The 14707-nt window shown below is 37.6% G+C and overlaps 1 protein-coding gene across 1 annotated transcript in view; it reads left to right on the top strand.

Annotated features, from left to right (window-relative positions):
* SKAP2 (src kinase associated phosphoprotein 2) overlaps positions 1-14707 on the top strand; it is a 114990-nt gene that overhangs the window by 694 nt on the left and 99589 nt on the right. The window contains exons 2-3 of the mRNA XM_040547635.1: positions 9788-9893; positions 11734-11759. Of these exons, the coding sequence (XP_040403569.1) occupies positions 9788-9893; positions 11734-11759 (132 nt within the window). The remainder of the gene's footprint in view (positions 1-9787; positions 9894-11733; positions 11760-14707) is intronic.

Raw genomic sequence — 14707 nt, 5'->3', positions numbered from 1 at the left:
ATGCTTTGCTCTTACCTCTCAATCCCACCTTGAAAGCACTTCTGCCAACTCTCCCGAAGAGTTTCGGTAGCCGCTGTTCCCAAGCACGTTACTGGGAGATCATGCCACCTGTAGTAACGTCCGCAGGGAAGGCCACCAGCAGAAAAACGAAGCTTTCGATGATTTCTCATCATGGGATAGATTCTTAATAATAATAACAGAAAAGCCCTAGAGAGCTCTTCCAGCCCTCTGTGGTTTCCGTGGTGTTGCAGTGTCCTGGAGCTTGTGCTCACATGAAGTTTTTGTCTGGTTCAGAGCTACTTTCGCTGGGTGAAATCGCTCCGGGAAACTCTCCTGGGGGAGGCTGGTATGATGCAGACGGGATAATTTCAAACTTTTTCTTTTTTGTCATGGTGCCTCATCTATACAACTTGGCCTTCTCCTTGTCTTTTTCCAGTCCGCCATGGAAAAAGTGTTACAAAAGTTTGGGTTTTGAAGCGAAACTGAGAAAACTGCTCTAAGCAGCCTGCTCTAAGGAACCTGCTTTGGCAGGGGGGTTGGACCCGATGATCTCTTGAGGTCCCTTCCAACCTCTTCAATTCTGCGATTCTGTGAAAACACCTATTTTCTCCCAAGAGGGATGTGTGTGTGTGTTCTGTCAGAGTCACTTGCTGTGATCAGCGGCCTAAGTTATGCCTAGGTATCTGGTGTTTGTACTCTAAGTACAGCTTTAGCTTTTCTGGAAAAAAATGAGATGGGTTCATTAATGCCATCCATAATTGCGAATGGAATGATTTACCAATGATCTTTAAATCTTTTGTCATTATTATGGTAGCATAAATGCTACACAATATGTCTCTATAAGCATAACACTATTTTCGATTTAATTTACATTCACATGCAATTTTGGCTTGGGACTTGATGCAGAATGAGTTTAACACTTGTTAATTTTATGACGGTGAAATTATAGAGCAAACAGAAACCTAGCAGAGTGGAGATGGGGAAGTGAGGAACAAATAATAGTTTGTAACTTTTAAGCCCTACTTTCAGAATTATAGAACGGAAACAAATGTATGGATAATTACGGTTATGCAATGTAAAACTTCAATAACCTGATTCTGTTTTTCAAAAACAAAGACTGACTTTTTACAGTTAGTGTGTTAACACCCCCCATTAATTGTTACAAGTAAAGTTTCATGAAATTAGAGTAGTTCAAATGGTATGAGCAGTTCATTTGTGGCCACATTTAGGTTCTGGTAATCTTTATTTATGTAGTGCCCTGCTGCTTTTTGCCTGAACTATTCACGTACTGAAGATGTATGGTAATGGAGGAAGGAAGGGAGCTCTGTCATATCTTTGCTATTCATTAAGCATCCCTTATACAATACAAAGACTGCAGTGAATAGATAGTTACTCATTTCTGCATGCTCTTCTTCAAGGGTGCTTCTTAATGTATTATTTTAATGGCTCACAGGTATTGATTCAACACCTCTTTGAGATGAGAGAATATTGTTTTCCCGTCGGTAAAATTAGTGTAATAAACAAGATGTGATCTGGGGTCACAAAAATAATCAATGGTGGAACAGAAGTAGAATTCAGATTCATCTGCCTCCGTGCTGTGCTGGTTTCTCCAGAAAATAATGTCAGTTGGATGTCTCTATTCAGCGGCCATTATGAGTGCCTGGCACTTTTTCATATCAAGTTCTGTCGAGAACATGGAGTTGATGTCTAGTGTCAAGCACCTTTTTTTTAGCCCGATGTTCATAGAGCAGAGAGGCAGTGACAGATAAAAAATCTCATAAATATTGTGCTTTTTCGCCGTCTTAGGGCTTTTTGCCTGCTTTTCCCAACTTCAGCAACAAATGGAGTAGCGATCATATGGATTTCCTTATCCCTGCTTGGCCTTGATTGATTGTTGGAGAACTGTCCGCCCCCTATGCTGAACAAGTGGGGGTCCTACTGGAAAACATGCTAAGTGCTCCTGTAGTTAAACATGGTGATAAGGGGAATAAACACGCCAGGGGATGAATTAAAGTTGCACAGGAAGCTTTCTGACTCGTGAGTGCTTTACTTTGAACCCAAACAATATTATATCTTCAACGCAAAAAGAAATTCTGTCACACATGCTGGCAGGGTCACTGTAGCTGCGTGTCAGTGGCGCTGAAATGTTCCAGGCAGAAGCACAGCTTGAGCTCAGGGCTAACCACATTAGTTGGAAGCAGGAGGAAGCTGTTTCTGTAAAGCTTAAGGGGAAAGGTCAGTGAGGCAATGGGCTTATTGCAGAGGATTGTTGGGATTTCACAATCCCGTCTTCTCTTCTCTGGCTTGCTTCAGTGGTGGGAGGGAAACACTGGAAGCAGAAACAGGGTCCTCTGGTCACGAGTTGAACTTCTGGTGAGGGGAGAAAGTCATCTTGTTGCTCTCGTATCTCTTTACACCTGGGAGGTGTGCAGTAGTGTATCAAACTTCTTCATTCCCCACCTGCGTCTCTGCACCTTCCAGATGATGCTTGAGGTTTTGGGATTTAGTGAAGGAAGCCCAGTTCCACTGTGTTTTTTCTTCTTTTGAAAAGGTATCCTCTGTGTGTGTGTTCAGGATTTCTTTGTGGATGCTTGGCAGAGTGGGATGTTACTTGTTATATTTTTTTTCTTGCTGTCAAATTATGATTGGTTATGTTGGAGGCCCCTGCTCTTTTTTTTTTTTTCCTTACTTCTTGATGCACATTCTAAGCTTTGGCCTGTCCACAGCTGAGAAGGACTTCAGAGGCTGCTTTTTCCCCAGAGGCGTATTATTTCTTCTGTAACATAAATCAGACTGGTTGCTTCAGTCATCTAGATGGAAGAAAAAAAATTAATTTTTCCATTTGTGGAGATTTAGTTGGAGCAGCTGAGAATGCTTTATTTTGTAAGTTTTTGGTGGCGTTGTGATCTTTAGATATATATAGCATTTTTATCTTTTCCACTTATCTTCATGACATCCATGATTATAGTAAGGGTCTTTCTGATTTTTTTTTTCAGTTCTCCTTTTGCACTTTTCAGTGTTTCTAGTTTGAATTTCTGTTTTCATATATTAAAAGTTATATTTTTTTTTCGTCAGGAAAATGGAATAAAACCCTTTTTCTAGTTCGTATAGAGATGGGAAAGTTCTATATCCATTTTTCCTTGTTCTACAAAAAAAAAAAAAAAAAAAAAAAAAAAAAAAAAAAACGAAAAATTCTGTTCTTGCCTTCGAGACTGTCTCCACTGAAACGTTATTCAGTTTGTTTAAATGCTTGGTTGTAGTATCCAAATTGCCTTATTTCATGATTCTGTGATTCTAAACTTTTCTCCAAATTAATATTTGTTTTGCCCACTTGTTTCATTGCACCCTGAAAACAGCATGCAGAAGGGTGCAAGGTGAGAAAACCATGAGATGGTAGATCCAGTGCATGAGTCAAGAAAGTTTACTTATGCTTACCTCTTATTTCTGAGCGCTACAGTAGTTATATTTACCCCTGATGCCTAGAAAACTAGCTGTCCTTATTGATCTCCTTGTCAGCTGTTGCTGGGCTTGCTCCTTATGTTCCTATCATAGGAAATACCACCTAGGTACAGCATAGCTCTTCTTCACTGGCTGGCTTGATTTTAAAATGATGCTCTCATTTAAAACTTTACTGTTCTATGTTTTAAAGTATCACTTTCCCACTTCCATGGCTTTAATGAGTGCTGGTTCTTGCTGCAGAATCCATCTTTAGACGATAAACCAGGGCGATTATAGACGTTTTCGAAGTAGACAAGTATTTACAGCTTTGGTAATATATATGTATTTCAATAGTAATGGAATAAGAATAGAAACAGTGAGGTGAAAAAATGCATGGAGGCATTCCTGGTAAGAAATAACCTCCAGTGATTTGAAACATAGTTCAATTGTCTCTGCCATAAATTTGAGAATAAGTGTCATATACGGGTGATAAAAATGGCATAGGCTATTTTTTATATACTCATTATTCACTTAGTTTGTCTTTTTCAATTAACGTGGAGTCTATCTTCCCCATCTGACTGGGTTTACATTTCTTTCATAATCATATGTCAACAAACCACAATAGATGCAGCATAATGTAGCATACAGTGTAAATCTTTAGGTTAATCCTTAACATTTTTTATTATAGTTCATTTGGAATCACTTTGTAACTTGATCATGATTTGTACTAGTATGGCTTTTTCATGATAAGCTTAATGTGTTACAGCTTGATCTTTTCTCACCTCTTTAATGTAAAGAGAGGATGCTCAGCTACCCAGTCAATGGAATTAGAATATAGTCCTTGATCATGATTTCGTTTTTCTTTCACTTCTTAAAAGAGATGCCTTATCTGTTTACTTCTTCAGAGGAGTCTTAGTGGTTTTCGGGTACTTCTGCTTTCTAAATCATTAACAGAAATTTTTGAGCGTTAATGTTTTTCAGTATTTTCACTTGGTATGTGGCAACAAGGCAAGATACCCTTGCTTTTGGAGAGCTAAGGTGCAACGGTTTGTAAAGGCAGTCCTTTCCAGAACTTTGTGCTAAAGGAGTGTTCACCTACTTATTAGACTGGATCAATGTGATTATTTTTAAATATCTTAGTGTCAGTCACTTTTATTTTATATCTGTTTCTGTGTAGGTGTTTATGTAGGTATAGGTACGTATTTGTGTGTATATATGTTTAAAGATAGTTTAGGAAACTCTGGAGAGAGACTTTTGAATATAGTTGGGAAGAAGGGGGGAGGGAGCAGAAGCAAAATCCTCAAATATTTCTTGATTTAAAAGGTGCCAGATTTATGTGCAGAGGGACAGGCAGTCACAGGTATTGCATGATAATTTGTCTTCGGGCCTGTTCGTATTGACGAGTTGTACAAAAAGTTTGAAACCCAATGAATTAATTGCTTTCTAATGCTAGCCTACGTAAAGCTGAAAGATAAGTGGCAGTCTGTTTGATGTTGGTCACCTTTGAAAAGTGTCTGTGCACAAATGTGCCTAGCTTGCAGCTACCTTCAGAAATGTGCTGGCTGGCCTTCCAAAATTCCCTGGCTTGCAGCCAGCTCCTGGCTCTCGCAATCCGTAGCGTGGAGGAGAGAGATGGGAAAGGGCTGGTGGTGGATTGGTGGGCTGACCTGCCGTTCCCTCCTGGTGTGACTGGCAGCACATCCACCAGGTGACATGGTGCAAGTGTCCCTTGTCATATGATGGCGGTGTGTCCAGGCCTGAAACGGGAGTCAGTCAGCATTCTTACCAGGTCGCGTAAAGGGAGCTGGCTGCCTTCCCTGCCCCATGAGTGGAAACGCACCTATCTCATCATTCTGTCATTTGAATGGCATGAGCTCATCAGGTGGCGAAGAAGTGACTAACGTTTTGGTTATCTGCAGAAGGAGGGGAGAAAGGAAGGCCCAGGCCACGGTGTTTGCCTCTGTGAGAGCCTGTTGGGTCCAGCTCAACACACAGACTAGGTAGTTCTGTCCTGTGTATGCTTGTCTATTAAGTGCAACTGGTAATCATTGGATTAAGCACTGTCAACAACAAAGTACTGTGAGTTATGATTAATACTCTTAAATGCAGCACTTGCTTTGGGCTAAAAACCTACAATATTCTTGAAAGCATCCGTGTGTGTAGTTTCCGTCTCTATTAAAGAAAATAGCCCTAAGACTTGAAACGGTGGAAAACTTGTAGTGGTGTCTGCTTATAATTATTGAAGAAAGGAGAAGCACAAAATGTTTCAACAATGAAAATCAAAAACAATTTTAACTTTTTTCCTCCTGAAAGGAATGCAGATGGAAACAAAATTAAACTGGCCGTTCAGCTTTTCCCAGTTGTCTGAAATGGCAATTAGGCCTTGAGCTACACGAGGCGGCTGAATCGGACAACGCTCTACTGTAGTGTGACTTCTCAGCTCTATCAGCTTGCAACCTGTATTGACAGAGCAATTTGTGAGGGGATCTTATCAACTGGATCTCTCAGCCCCGTGTCTGTTGTTCGTTTCTGTAGGCAAATAATTTCTCGGGAGTATGGTTCAGACGAAGGTGAATTCATGAGATTTAAGAAACAGAGAATAAGTACTGCAGTCAAGCAATCAGGCAGTTTAGCATGCAAGCTTAAGAAAAGTTGAGTAAGTTTTTAAGGTTTATTTCTCTTTGAAATTCTGGTATTTTCAGTGGAAGTAGTCAACTGAGTAGCTGAGTCTCTGTGGTGGTAGACCTCTGTCTGCAGCGTGTGATTCTAAATAGCTGCTCACTTTGTTAGAAACAAGGGATGGAAATATGGAAATGCATCATTTGTTTCATGTGTTGTTGGAAACTGGTGAGTAAAAGTTCGTTTAAATCAGGAACTGGTTCAAGAGGTTTTCTTCTTGCTGTTTATCTTTTCATTTTTTTAAATTCATGAATGGGCCAAGTGCTACTGAAGCATAAAGGATTTACACTCAGATGCTTGTGACTGGTACCTGACACTACTAATGCATCTCGGCATTAAACTGTCAGAGAAGAGATCAAGTATTGGATCATCCTGGAGAAGGAAGAGCAAATTAGTGACTAGAATAGTGGTGAGAAATAGGTAAATTTTGTATCTTCTGTATGAAGTTCTGCCTGAAATTGACTGTTTGAGACTTGCATCTCTCGTACCAAAGGCCCGAGTCTCATTCTAAGGTAAGTTTGAGGAATGTCGTAGGAATTGAGTCATCGTTCCCTTATGTTAAGCCAGCGATGAAGCTTTTGCTAGTTGTTCCTTTCATACTCTTCCATGGTGTAGAAGTACAGGTAGTGAAGTAATGATCATAACTTAGATTTTCTTGCTTCTTGTCCAGAGGAACTTAGGATAAGTGACTCATTTCATGTGTATCTGGCACATCATGAATGGATTTACAGCGCTAGATCAGAAGATGGTTTGAGGAAGACATATATCATCTGTGTAATTGTCAGTAGTTAAGAAAATGTATGATATAGTAATGTGGTATTTGCAAGTATATTACTTCTTTGGCATCCTGTTAAAGATCATGCATACATCAGGTCTGTGTTCATATTTTGGGACTGTGATGAAGCAAGCCATACTCTTTCTCTGAATACATGTAAGAGGCAGTATTCCATGATGAATATAGAGTATTCTGTTTGTGGCTACCTGAGCTCATAGAACTTGTTTTAGTCTCACAGGAGAGGGAAGACATCCCAGGGATGTCTTCTTGGTAAGTGCTTCTTGTAGAAACAACAAACTTGTCAGGAGCTTGTGTGTGCTTACTGTCTTTCTGTCTCTTCCCCCACCTCGCTTTTCATCTCCTCTCCTCCACCTCATTGTCTACTTTTACTGAGAATAGATGGAGCATCTACTTCTGCCCTGTACCTCCATGGTTAAAAATGCTGTATTATTTCTGCTTTTGAAGTCCAAGCTTTTCAAGAAAAGAACAGGTTCTGTCAGTAATGTAGTTAGTCAGATTTTTCATATCTACAGTGCATTCTAAGCCAGAAATGATAATAAACTTGGTTTCTCTTCCCCACCCTACTCTTAATTGTGTTACCTCAACATCAGTGATTAAAGGAAGCTTTGACAGTCAGTCAAAACCTGAGATGACATAATTCTCAGCTGGGTTTTGAGCTTTTCCAAGAAGTAATGAAGCCCACTGAGTTTACATGAAAACTTCTGATGCAAAGTTTGGTGACTTAATGTTTGAAGATTATCATGTAATCATTGCTCTTTATTTATAAACGTACCTGATTACGCAAAGCTTTCACATTGTTGCTGTAATAGAACGTAGAAGTGGCTATCCACTTCTTGAAATAAATATGTAAAAGTGTGAAGAAACCAATATTTAATCAGCATGTCCCTTCGAGACTGAAAGGTTGGTCTTTACTGGAAAATCCTGTTTGGTATCATTGAGGAAAAACTGTCGGCAGTTCTGGTTTTTGCCCTCAGAAAGTAGCAGGTCTTTTGACCCAAGGGAGGCTTTGTGGACAGTCATTGTTTTGGGACTGTGTGGGCCTTTCCTTGCTCCCTTGATCGGAAATTACAATAGTTGGGATTTATGAAGATGTATAGGTTTTCTGTGTGTTAGGACAAGATGTTTCCATGTATGCTTGGCTTACAGCATCGAGGCCGTTGGCGTGTGAGTCTGGAGGATTCATTAATAGACACGTTAAGTGCCTTTCCTTCTGTCCTTTTACAGAAGGAATCACATAGAACTGATTTTTTTTTTTTTTTTTTTCCCGTGCCTTGGGGACTGCTCTGAGAAATGTGATGGAGAAGGTCCTCCTTCCCTCTTATGGGAAGGGGGAATAATATCATTATTCAGAACTCTAAAAATGCTTTAAAAATGCAGATTTTACCATATTTTGTGAAGATGGCAAGCCCATGTAAATAATCTGGTAAATTATTTGAATTACATGAAAGAATTACGTCTTTGTAATGGTATGCTAGCGTTCTCAAAGAGTAACTTTTGACTTGCTTTCTTGCAACTGACAAGATGAAGAGTGACACATTTCTGTGGAATTTCTGGTTTGTAGAGAAAAAAGCAGGCAATTAAAGCTTTCAGCTAGGGAACCTGAAGTAAATATTCACTTAACATTGTTTTAAAGGGTAATTTTTGCATGTGAATATTTGAGTACTTAATTGGCTGGTTTTGTATTTTCATTATGAAAGTGAAATTTCATTCCATTGATGGGATGAAAATAGGATATGAAAATGATGAAAGTATCTTTTCATCATTTCAAAAAAGATGAAAGTATCTTTTCATCTGATTTGAAAAGACACAGAATAAATCAGTACTATTGATATCTACATGTACGTACACAGGTTGTGCCAAAGTGTGGGTGGGGGACACCTGCTGCGGATGGTCGTGACTCAGGTACACTTTCCCTTCTTGAATGAACGGGTGTTATCCCATACAGCTGAGAATATTAAGTTAACAAGCAAGATTTTTTTTTCTGTAGTTCTGCTTTTCAATTCTTAGGATAGTTGATTGGTAATCACAAGAAGTTTTTTATAGTGAATTTAGGCAATTATTTTTGTTAACCAAGAAAATATACTACTGGAGGACTTGCTCTCACCAAAATTATTAAGTCAATGCACTGTTTTTGTACTGTGCAATGGATATGTACTATATTACAAAGAACCACAATAACTTTTATGGAATGTTTTGATTCTACATGACTATATAAACATATCTTCTGTATAAGAATAAAAAAATATAATGCAGGTTAGAATTTTAGTTTGTGATTTTACAAGTGCATATATACTTAACTTCAAGTACATGTTTGGTCTTGACTAATTCAATGTGGTTATTTTCATGGCTACTTAATTGTTTGCAGGATTAAGGCTTTGAGTATGAACTTTTAGTCGCATAGGGAGTTCAGAGGCAAAGCGAGAACGTTTGAAAATACTGGAACCAGTAAGTGACCTATATTTGCGGCCAGGTAGGCATTACTGCTGAAATAGTGAATTACTCAACCGCTTTTGTACTTTGATCTTCTGAAATAACATGGCAGTAATACCTGCATAAAGGCTATTTCCATGTTTTAGCTTTATCCCTTACTTTAGATGATGGAAAATAATTGTTACAGTACTGCAATTTATTAGGACTTACTTGGCGTAATTAGGTGAGCAAGAATCAAATGTCACCATAGGATTTGCTGTGCTAAGCATAAGTAGATCAGAGCACAAATGTATCCCATTTCGAATCTGAAATGTCTGCTAGCTATGCTGTGTGTAGGCCTGAAAATAATTTTCTTAGTTTCTTCATATAGTATCTGGACAAACTCATTATAGCAGAGTATGTCTTATTTGAGGTGTACATTTTTTTCTTTATTTTCTTATTTAGATGTCGACACGTTTATTTCTCAAACCCTAAAAGGAGAAAATCTGTCCAAGAAAGCAAAAGAAAAAAAGGATGTTCTTCTTAAGAAGATAAAAGAGGTTAAGGCAAGGTAAGTGAGCTTTATGGCTTTAGTATGTTAATCTGTTGTAATGTAACTTACTGATAACTTAGTTGTGTTTTTTTTTTTTTTAAACAGTCTTTTAATAAGCATTAGCAACATTAATAATCTGTTTAGATCTTGATTTCGTCAGGTAATCTGTATGGGTTTACCTTTGTATCTTTCATGAAGCTGCTAGGATTCAGTAAGAAAAGGGAATGTAAAGATTTGTCCCGTTTGAATTGCTGTAATATTCTGAATCCTGACGATAAAACTTGTTGCATAGAGCTTATTTTCACCTCTGCTTTGGTAAGACTCATTAAAGTACAAGAAAGAAAATGCATTAAAAATATGAATAAGCTTCTTATTGCCATCCTCAGCTGGTGTAAAACAGTAATTCAATGCTGAGTTTGCTTTACTGTATAGTCTGCCCTTTAGTTCTTTGTAGTAGAAAATTGAAACATAACTGGAAGCTGTAGTTTGTTTCAGCAATGTTACAACAGTGAAATGCTGGGGCAGGCCAAGCAGATGTCTGTAGTTATTTAAAAATCAACTGAACAAACAACAACAAATCAGCTATGATTTGAGACACAGTTCTATTGTGATTTTACTGTTAGTAAAAACTATTTGTTTAAAGATATTTGGCTATAGTTTTATATGTGCTACAAAATATTCTTTGCAAAAATTATTTTCTTATAACTCTAGACAACTAAGACATAATCTTGTACTTGCTATTTCTTTCCCGTTGTCATTTCTTAAGTGTCCTTCTACTGATTGCTCCTGTTGGACACCTCCTAAGCTTTGCTTTGATGGTGTGCTCCTGCATCTGTGGCAACTTGTTTACAGTTTCAAAGACAGCATGATCATCTGGCAAGGGCATCATTCTTAGTATCGTAAACTGGGGGAAGACTTGAGATGTGTCCAAAAATCTTGTAATTGAAAACTTTTGTGCATTTCATTCAGGCTGTAAATGCTTAACCGTCTGCATTTCTCAATCTCTTGTCCCCAGACCTTTCCTTTCTCTCCTTCTCATTACTTGTAGGCATCTCCTTACTGACTAGCCTGTTACGTGCACTACTGGTTATTGTCCATAAAGATGATTTTGGCAGCTGCATTTTGTTTGCCAGTCATTTCTGGTGAAATCTTCTTTTCACACAATCTCTAGTCAGTACATGCTTCTTGAGTAGCCATTTTACATAACTCTGCCATGATTATTTATCTTCATACATCAAAGTGTATCCAAAGATTTTTTTTTTCTGAAGAAACAGTATTTTTCCCTGTGGGCTGATAGATATTTTTTTAGGCATTACATAGACATCTTTGTATTTGAAAATGCTTTTATATTCAAGCATGCTTTTATATTCAAGCATGCATCAACTTTTAAATATATAGTTAATTATTAACACTTTTCTTTGGATTTGATAATATAGTGCAACTAAAACTACAACTTGTGGATTTTTTTCCTGCTGACCTACTGTGTTATTGGGTATGTTTAATGGCTTTTACTTGCAACAATTTTTGAAATAATTTTAGTAAACCTTTTAAATGTTAATATAAAGATGCTTTTGTATGTTAAGATATCTGAGTTAGACGTGTATACCTCGAACAGACTGCCCTATCTGTGTTCATTTTTTGTTCGAGTCTTCTTTAAAAGAACTGGGGATTCTCTCAGCTGCAAAGGCAAAATGAAATCTAGTTAAATATTTTAGCCAAAAATAAAAATTAAGGAAAACTAGCAGCACTATGTTTCAATCACAGAAGTAGTTGAAAACTAGGAATTGTTTTATGCTCTGTTCTATTGCTATGGTTTTGCGTGTGTTGCATTATGTTTTTCTTTTTCTTCTTTCTGCAGTTACCCTCAAGAATTCCAGGATAAAGGTAAATGTCATGCATTTTTTTCCCCTGTAGCATATTTTTGCCCACTGACACTCAGTTGAACAATCAGAACACACTCTTTTTTCAAATGCTTAAGCGTGCGTTGCTTGACTCTCCAGTCTGAGGCTGCTAGCTCCACCTGCTGAGGGAAATAGAAAAGAGCTTCCGAGTTTCAGACTGTGCTGAGCCGTCACTCAGAGCTAGGTCCTGTTCCCTTCATTTAACTCATCTGAGAATGCTTACCGATGAAAAGATTAGAAAAATAGTTCAGAAATTAATATAAATGGAGCTTATATTTGACTTAATTAGTAATAGCTTAGCATTGCGTAAGACCATGTCATGCATTTTTTTTTTCAGAAGAAGTGTTACGCAAAGTAGTCTGCTTACGAGTTAAAATGGTAACAGAATAACTTATTTCAGCCTCTTTTCTCAACAGCGATCACAAAAGTCTTCAATTCCATAGTGATATTTCTTCAACTTTTTAATAGGTTCATCTAGTGGCAATATGATATTGGCTTTTGATTCACAGCGAATGAATGTTTTCATAATGCAGCAGGATCTCAGACCTTTAGTTGGAGAGGAGGCAATTTAGTGTGTTAGTAATGAAGACTGAAGTGTGGGTTATCTATTATCTTCTAGTGGAGTTAAAACAAAGCAGCAGAGTTCAGTTTAGAAAAGACTAAGGAGTTTGTTGCTACAGTGTTCTGTTCTGTAACTAAACCTGGAAGGGCTCTTATTTCCATGATGCTAATTCTTGAGGTCGTGACCTATAGCCTGTGGATGCTGGTATGAGGGTCACAGTGTGAGGTCAAAAAAAGCCTATGCAAAACTCCACTTCTTGCAGTGGTTGAGAAACTGTCCGTTTCTGTACCCGGAGGTTCAGATTTGTAGGCTATGTTGTGCCTCCTGATAAAGTGAAAATATGTAAGTCATATTCAGGCAAGTAACGTTACAACAAGGCACAACAAGTTCATACATTTCTTATCACTGCTTAAGTCAAGTCATAGAAGTATAACAGTTCAACTGCATGAAAAAATACAACTTCCCAAAGATTGCCAAGATTTTGTAAATTAAACCTATGTGATTCTTTTAAAAATTATATTGAAATTGTTGCTGTTTTTTAATGTTGTATCTTAGCACTCTTACTGAAAAAACGTAGTTTCCCTCCTTCCGTCACTGTCCAGACTGAATTAAGGATGGAAAAGTTAAATGTTATTTTATTAAGAAAATGACTAATGTGAAAATAGGAGAGATGCTTATTTTGTTACAAATACAAAATTTCTGGAAAGCATGCTTTTGAAAAGTTAATATGTCTCGGTCTGCAACTCTCTAGTAAATTTGAGAATTGTCTGCAGAGAACAGTTTTTGATTACGGCTTTTGTTTTAAAGTTCAAGGAAGTTCTAACCTATTTGCTTTCTTCATTGGCAATTTGATTCAGCATTTCTTTTGCAATTCACAATTTATTAATAAAAATAAGGTTTCATTATCTCCAGTAAAATGTGATTTAATTGATATAGTCTATAATTGTAGCTATAAAACTTGCTCTTATTTCTGTGAAAATTATATTCGATCTTATTCTTTTTATTAGAGTATATTTGCTTCTTAAGGAGGATATATTGTGTCTTTTATTTAATTCTCATGATCATCTCTTAGTTTCATCTCTCTGAAACTATGTACAGATGGTGAAGCTTGCAAATGCTGACATCTTAGTTTTCTTTCAGTATTTGTCAATAAAATGAGAGGGCTTTAAAGTTATACCACTGTCTTCTGCAAATAATGGTAAGTTTCTCCAAATCCCTGTACATTTACATCCATGAGTATGAAAAATTTGTAAGAAATATGAGCCTGCACTTATTTGCAAAATATTTGTGGGAATGTGGTTCAGTGGTATGAGTTGTCAGTGTAATCTCCAGAGATCAAGAAATGTATGCTAAACTTTATTTGGGTAGTGTCATTCTTACTTTAGGCCTGTACAAATTAGGCGTGACTTGTGTAGGTGTAGAACAAAGGACTCACATGGAGGTGAGCAGTCAAATTCTTTGCCAGCTACTGGTGTAACAAAGCAGAGGCAGCTGCTGAATGAGGTCAACTTTTGTGCACGTTCCTACCTACATGCACACCTAGATGTTTGAAAAATGGAGAAATTAATATTAAAAACTGTGATGGTATCGATGGTCAGATGTCTTCCCCATTCCTCCTACCCTCTCCAGAGAAAGAAGAAATACTCCCAAAGTATGAGGTGATAAAGGAGAATATCCCTTAGGAAAAAAGGAGGGGTGGTAGAAGCAGAGATGTGGAGACCGTACTGAAAGGATCTAGGAATGAAAAAAACTACTGTGCACGTTTAACTCATTTGCCATTCTTTGTTTTGTATTAGCAATTACTTAATTTTTTTAATGCAAATAGTCTTTTTTGTAGCTGAAAGGAACGGTGCAGAATGATTCATACTATGTGCAGTATCATCATGCTGTATTAATTGCCACGTTATCTTGGCTCTTGTCAAGAATTCTGTGGGGTGTGACCTGTCGTCGTTCCAGAGGCATCTAGAAGAACGTTTTGAAGGCTGAAAGAAGTGGACTACATTTTCAAAATTCTTATATTTCCTAAATAACGTAAAGCAACTTGACTCTGGTCTCTCAAATAGCAGCTTGTAAGTTGTTCCACAAGCATGCTTCGTGGGCATCAGCTTGTCACTCCGCTTTGTTTCACCACTGCTTGTTCTTGAAGTTCCACTGGCTTTTGCGTGTAGCAACTAGCCTGTTTGTCTAAGGTATTGTATGTGGGCTTTTGTTGTATGGGCTTTTGCCAATACCATACAGAATCTTGCCTTCTATAAAGATAAGGCAAAGAGGTTTAAAATAAAGTAATAAAAATTTATTGAAGAGCCTGTGCATGAGTATAGTCAGGCTTCTTAAAACTGAAGTCATCTATATGCATATCTAACTTTCAG

The sequence above is a fragment of the Cygnus olor genome, chromosome 2 (assembly GCF_009769625.2).
Source record: "Cygnus olor isolate bCygOlo1 chromosome 2, bCygOlo1.pri.v2, whole genome shotgun sequence".
NCBI lineage: Eukaryota > Metazoa > Chordata > Aves > Anseriformes > Anatidae > Cygnus > Cygnus olor.
This window is presented reverse-complemented; position numbering and strand designations above follow the sequence as displayed.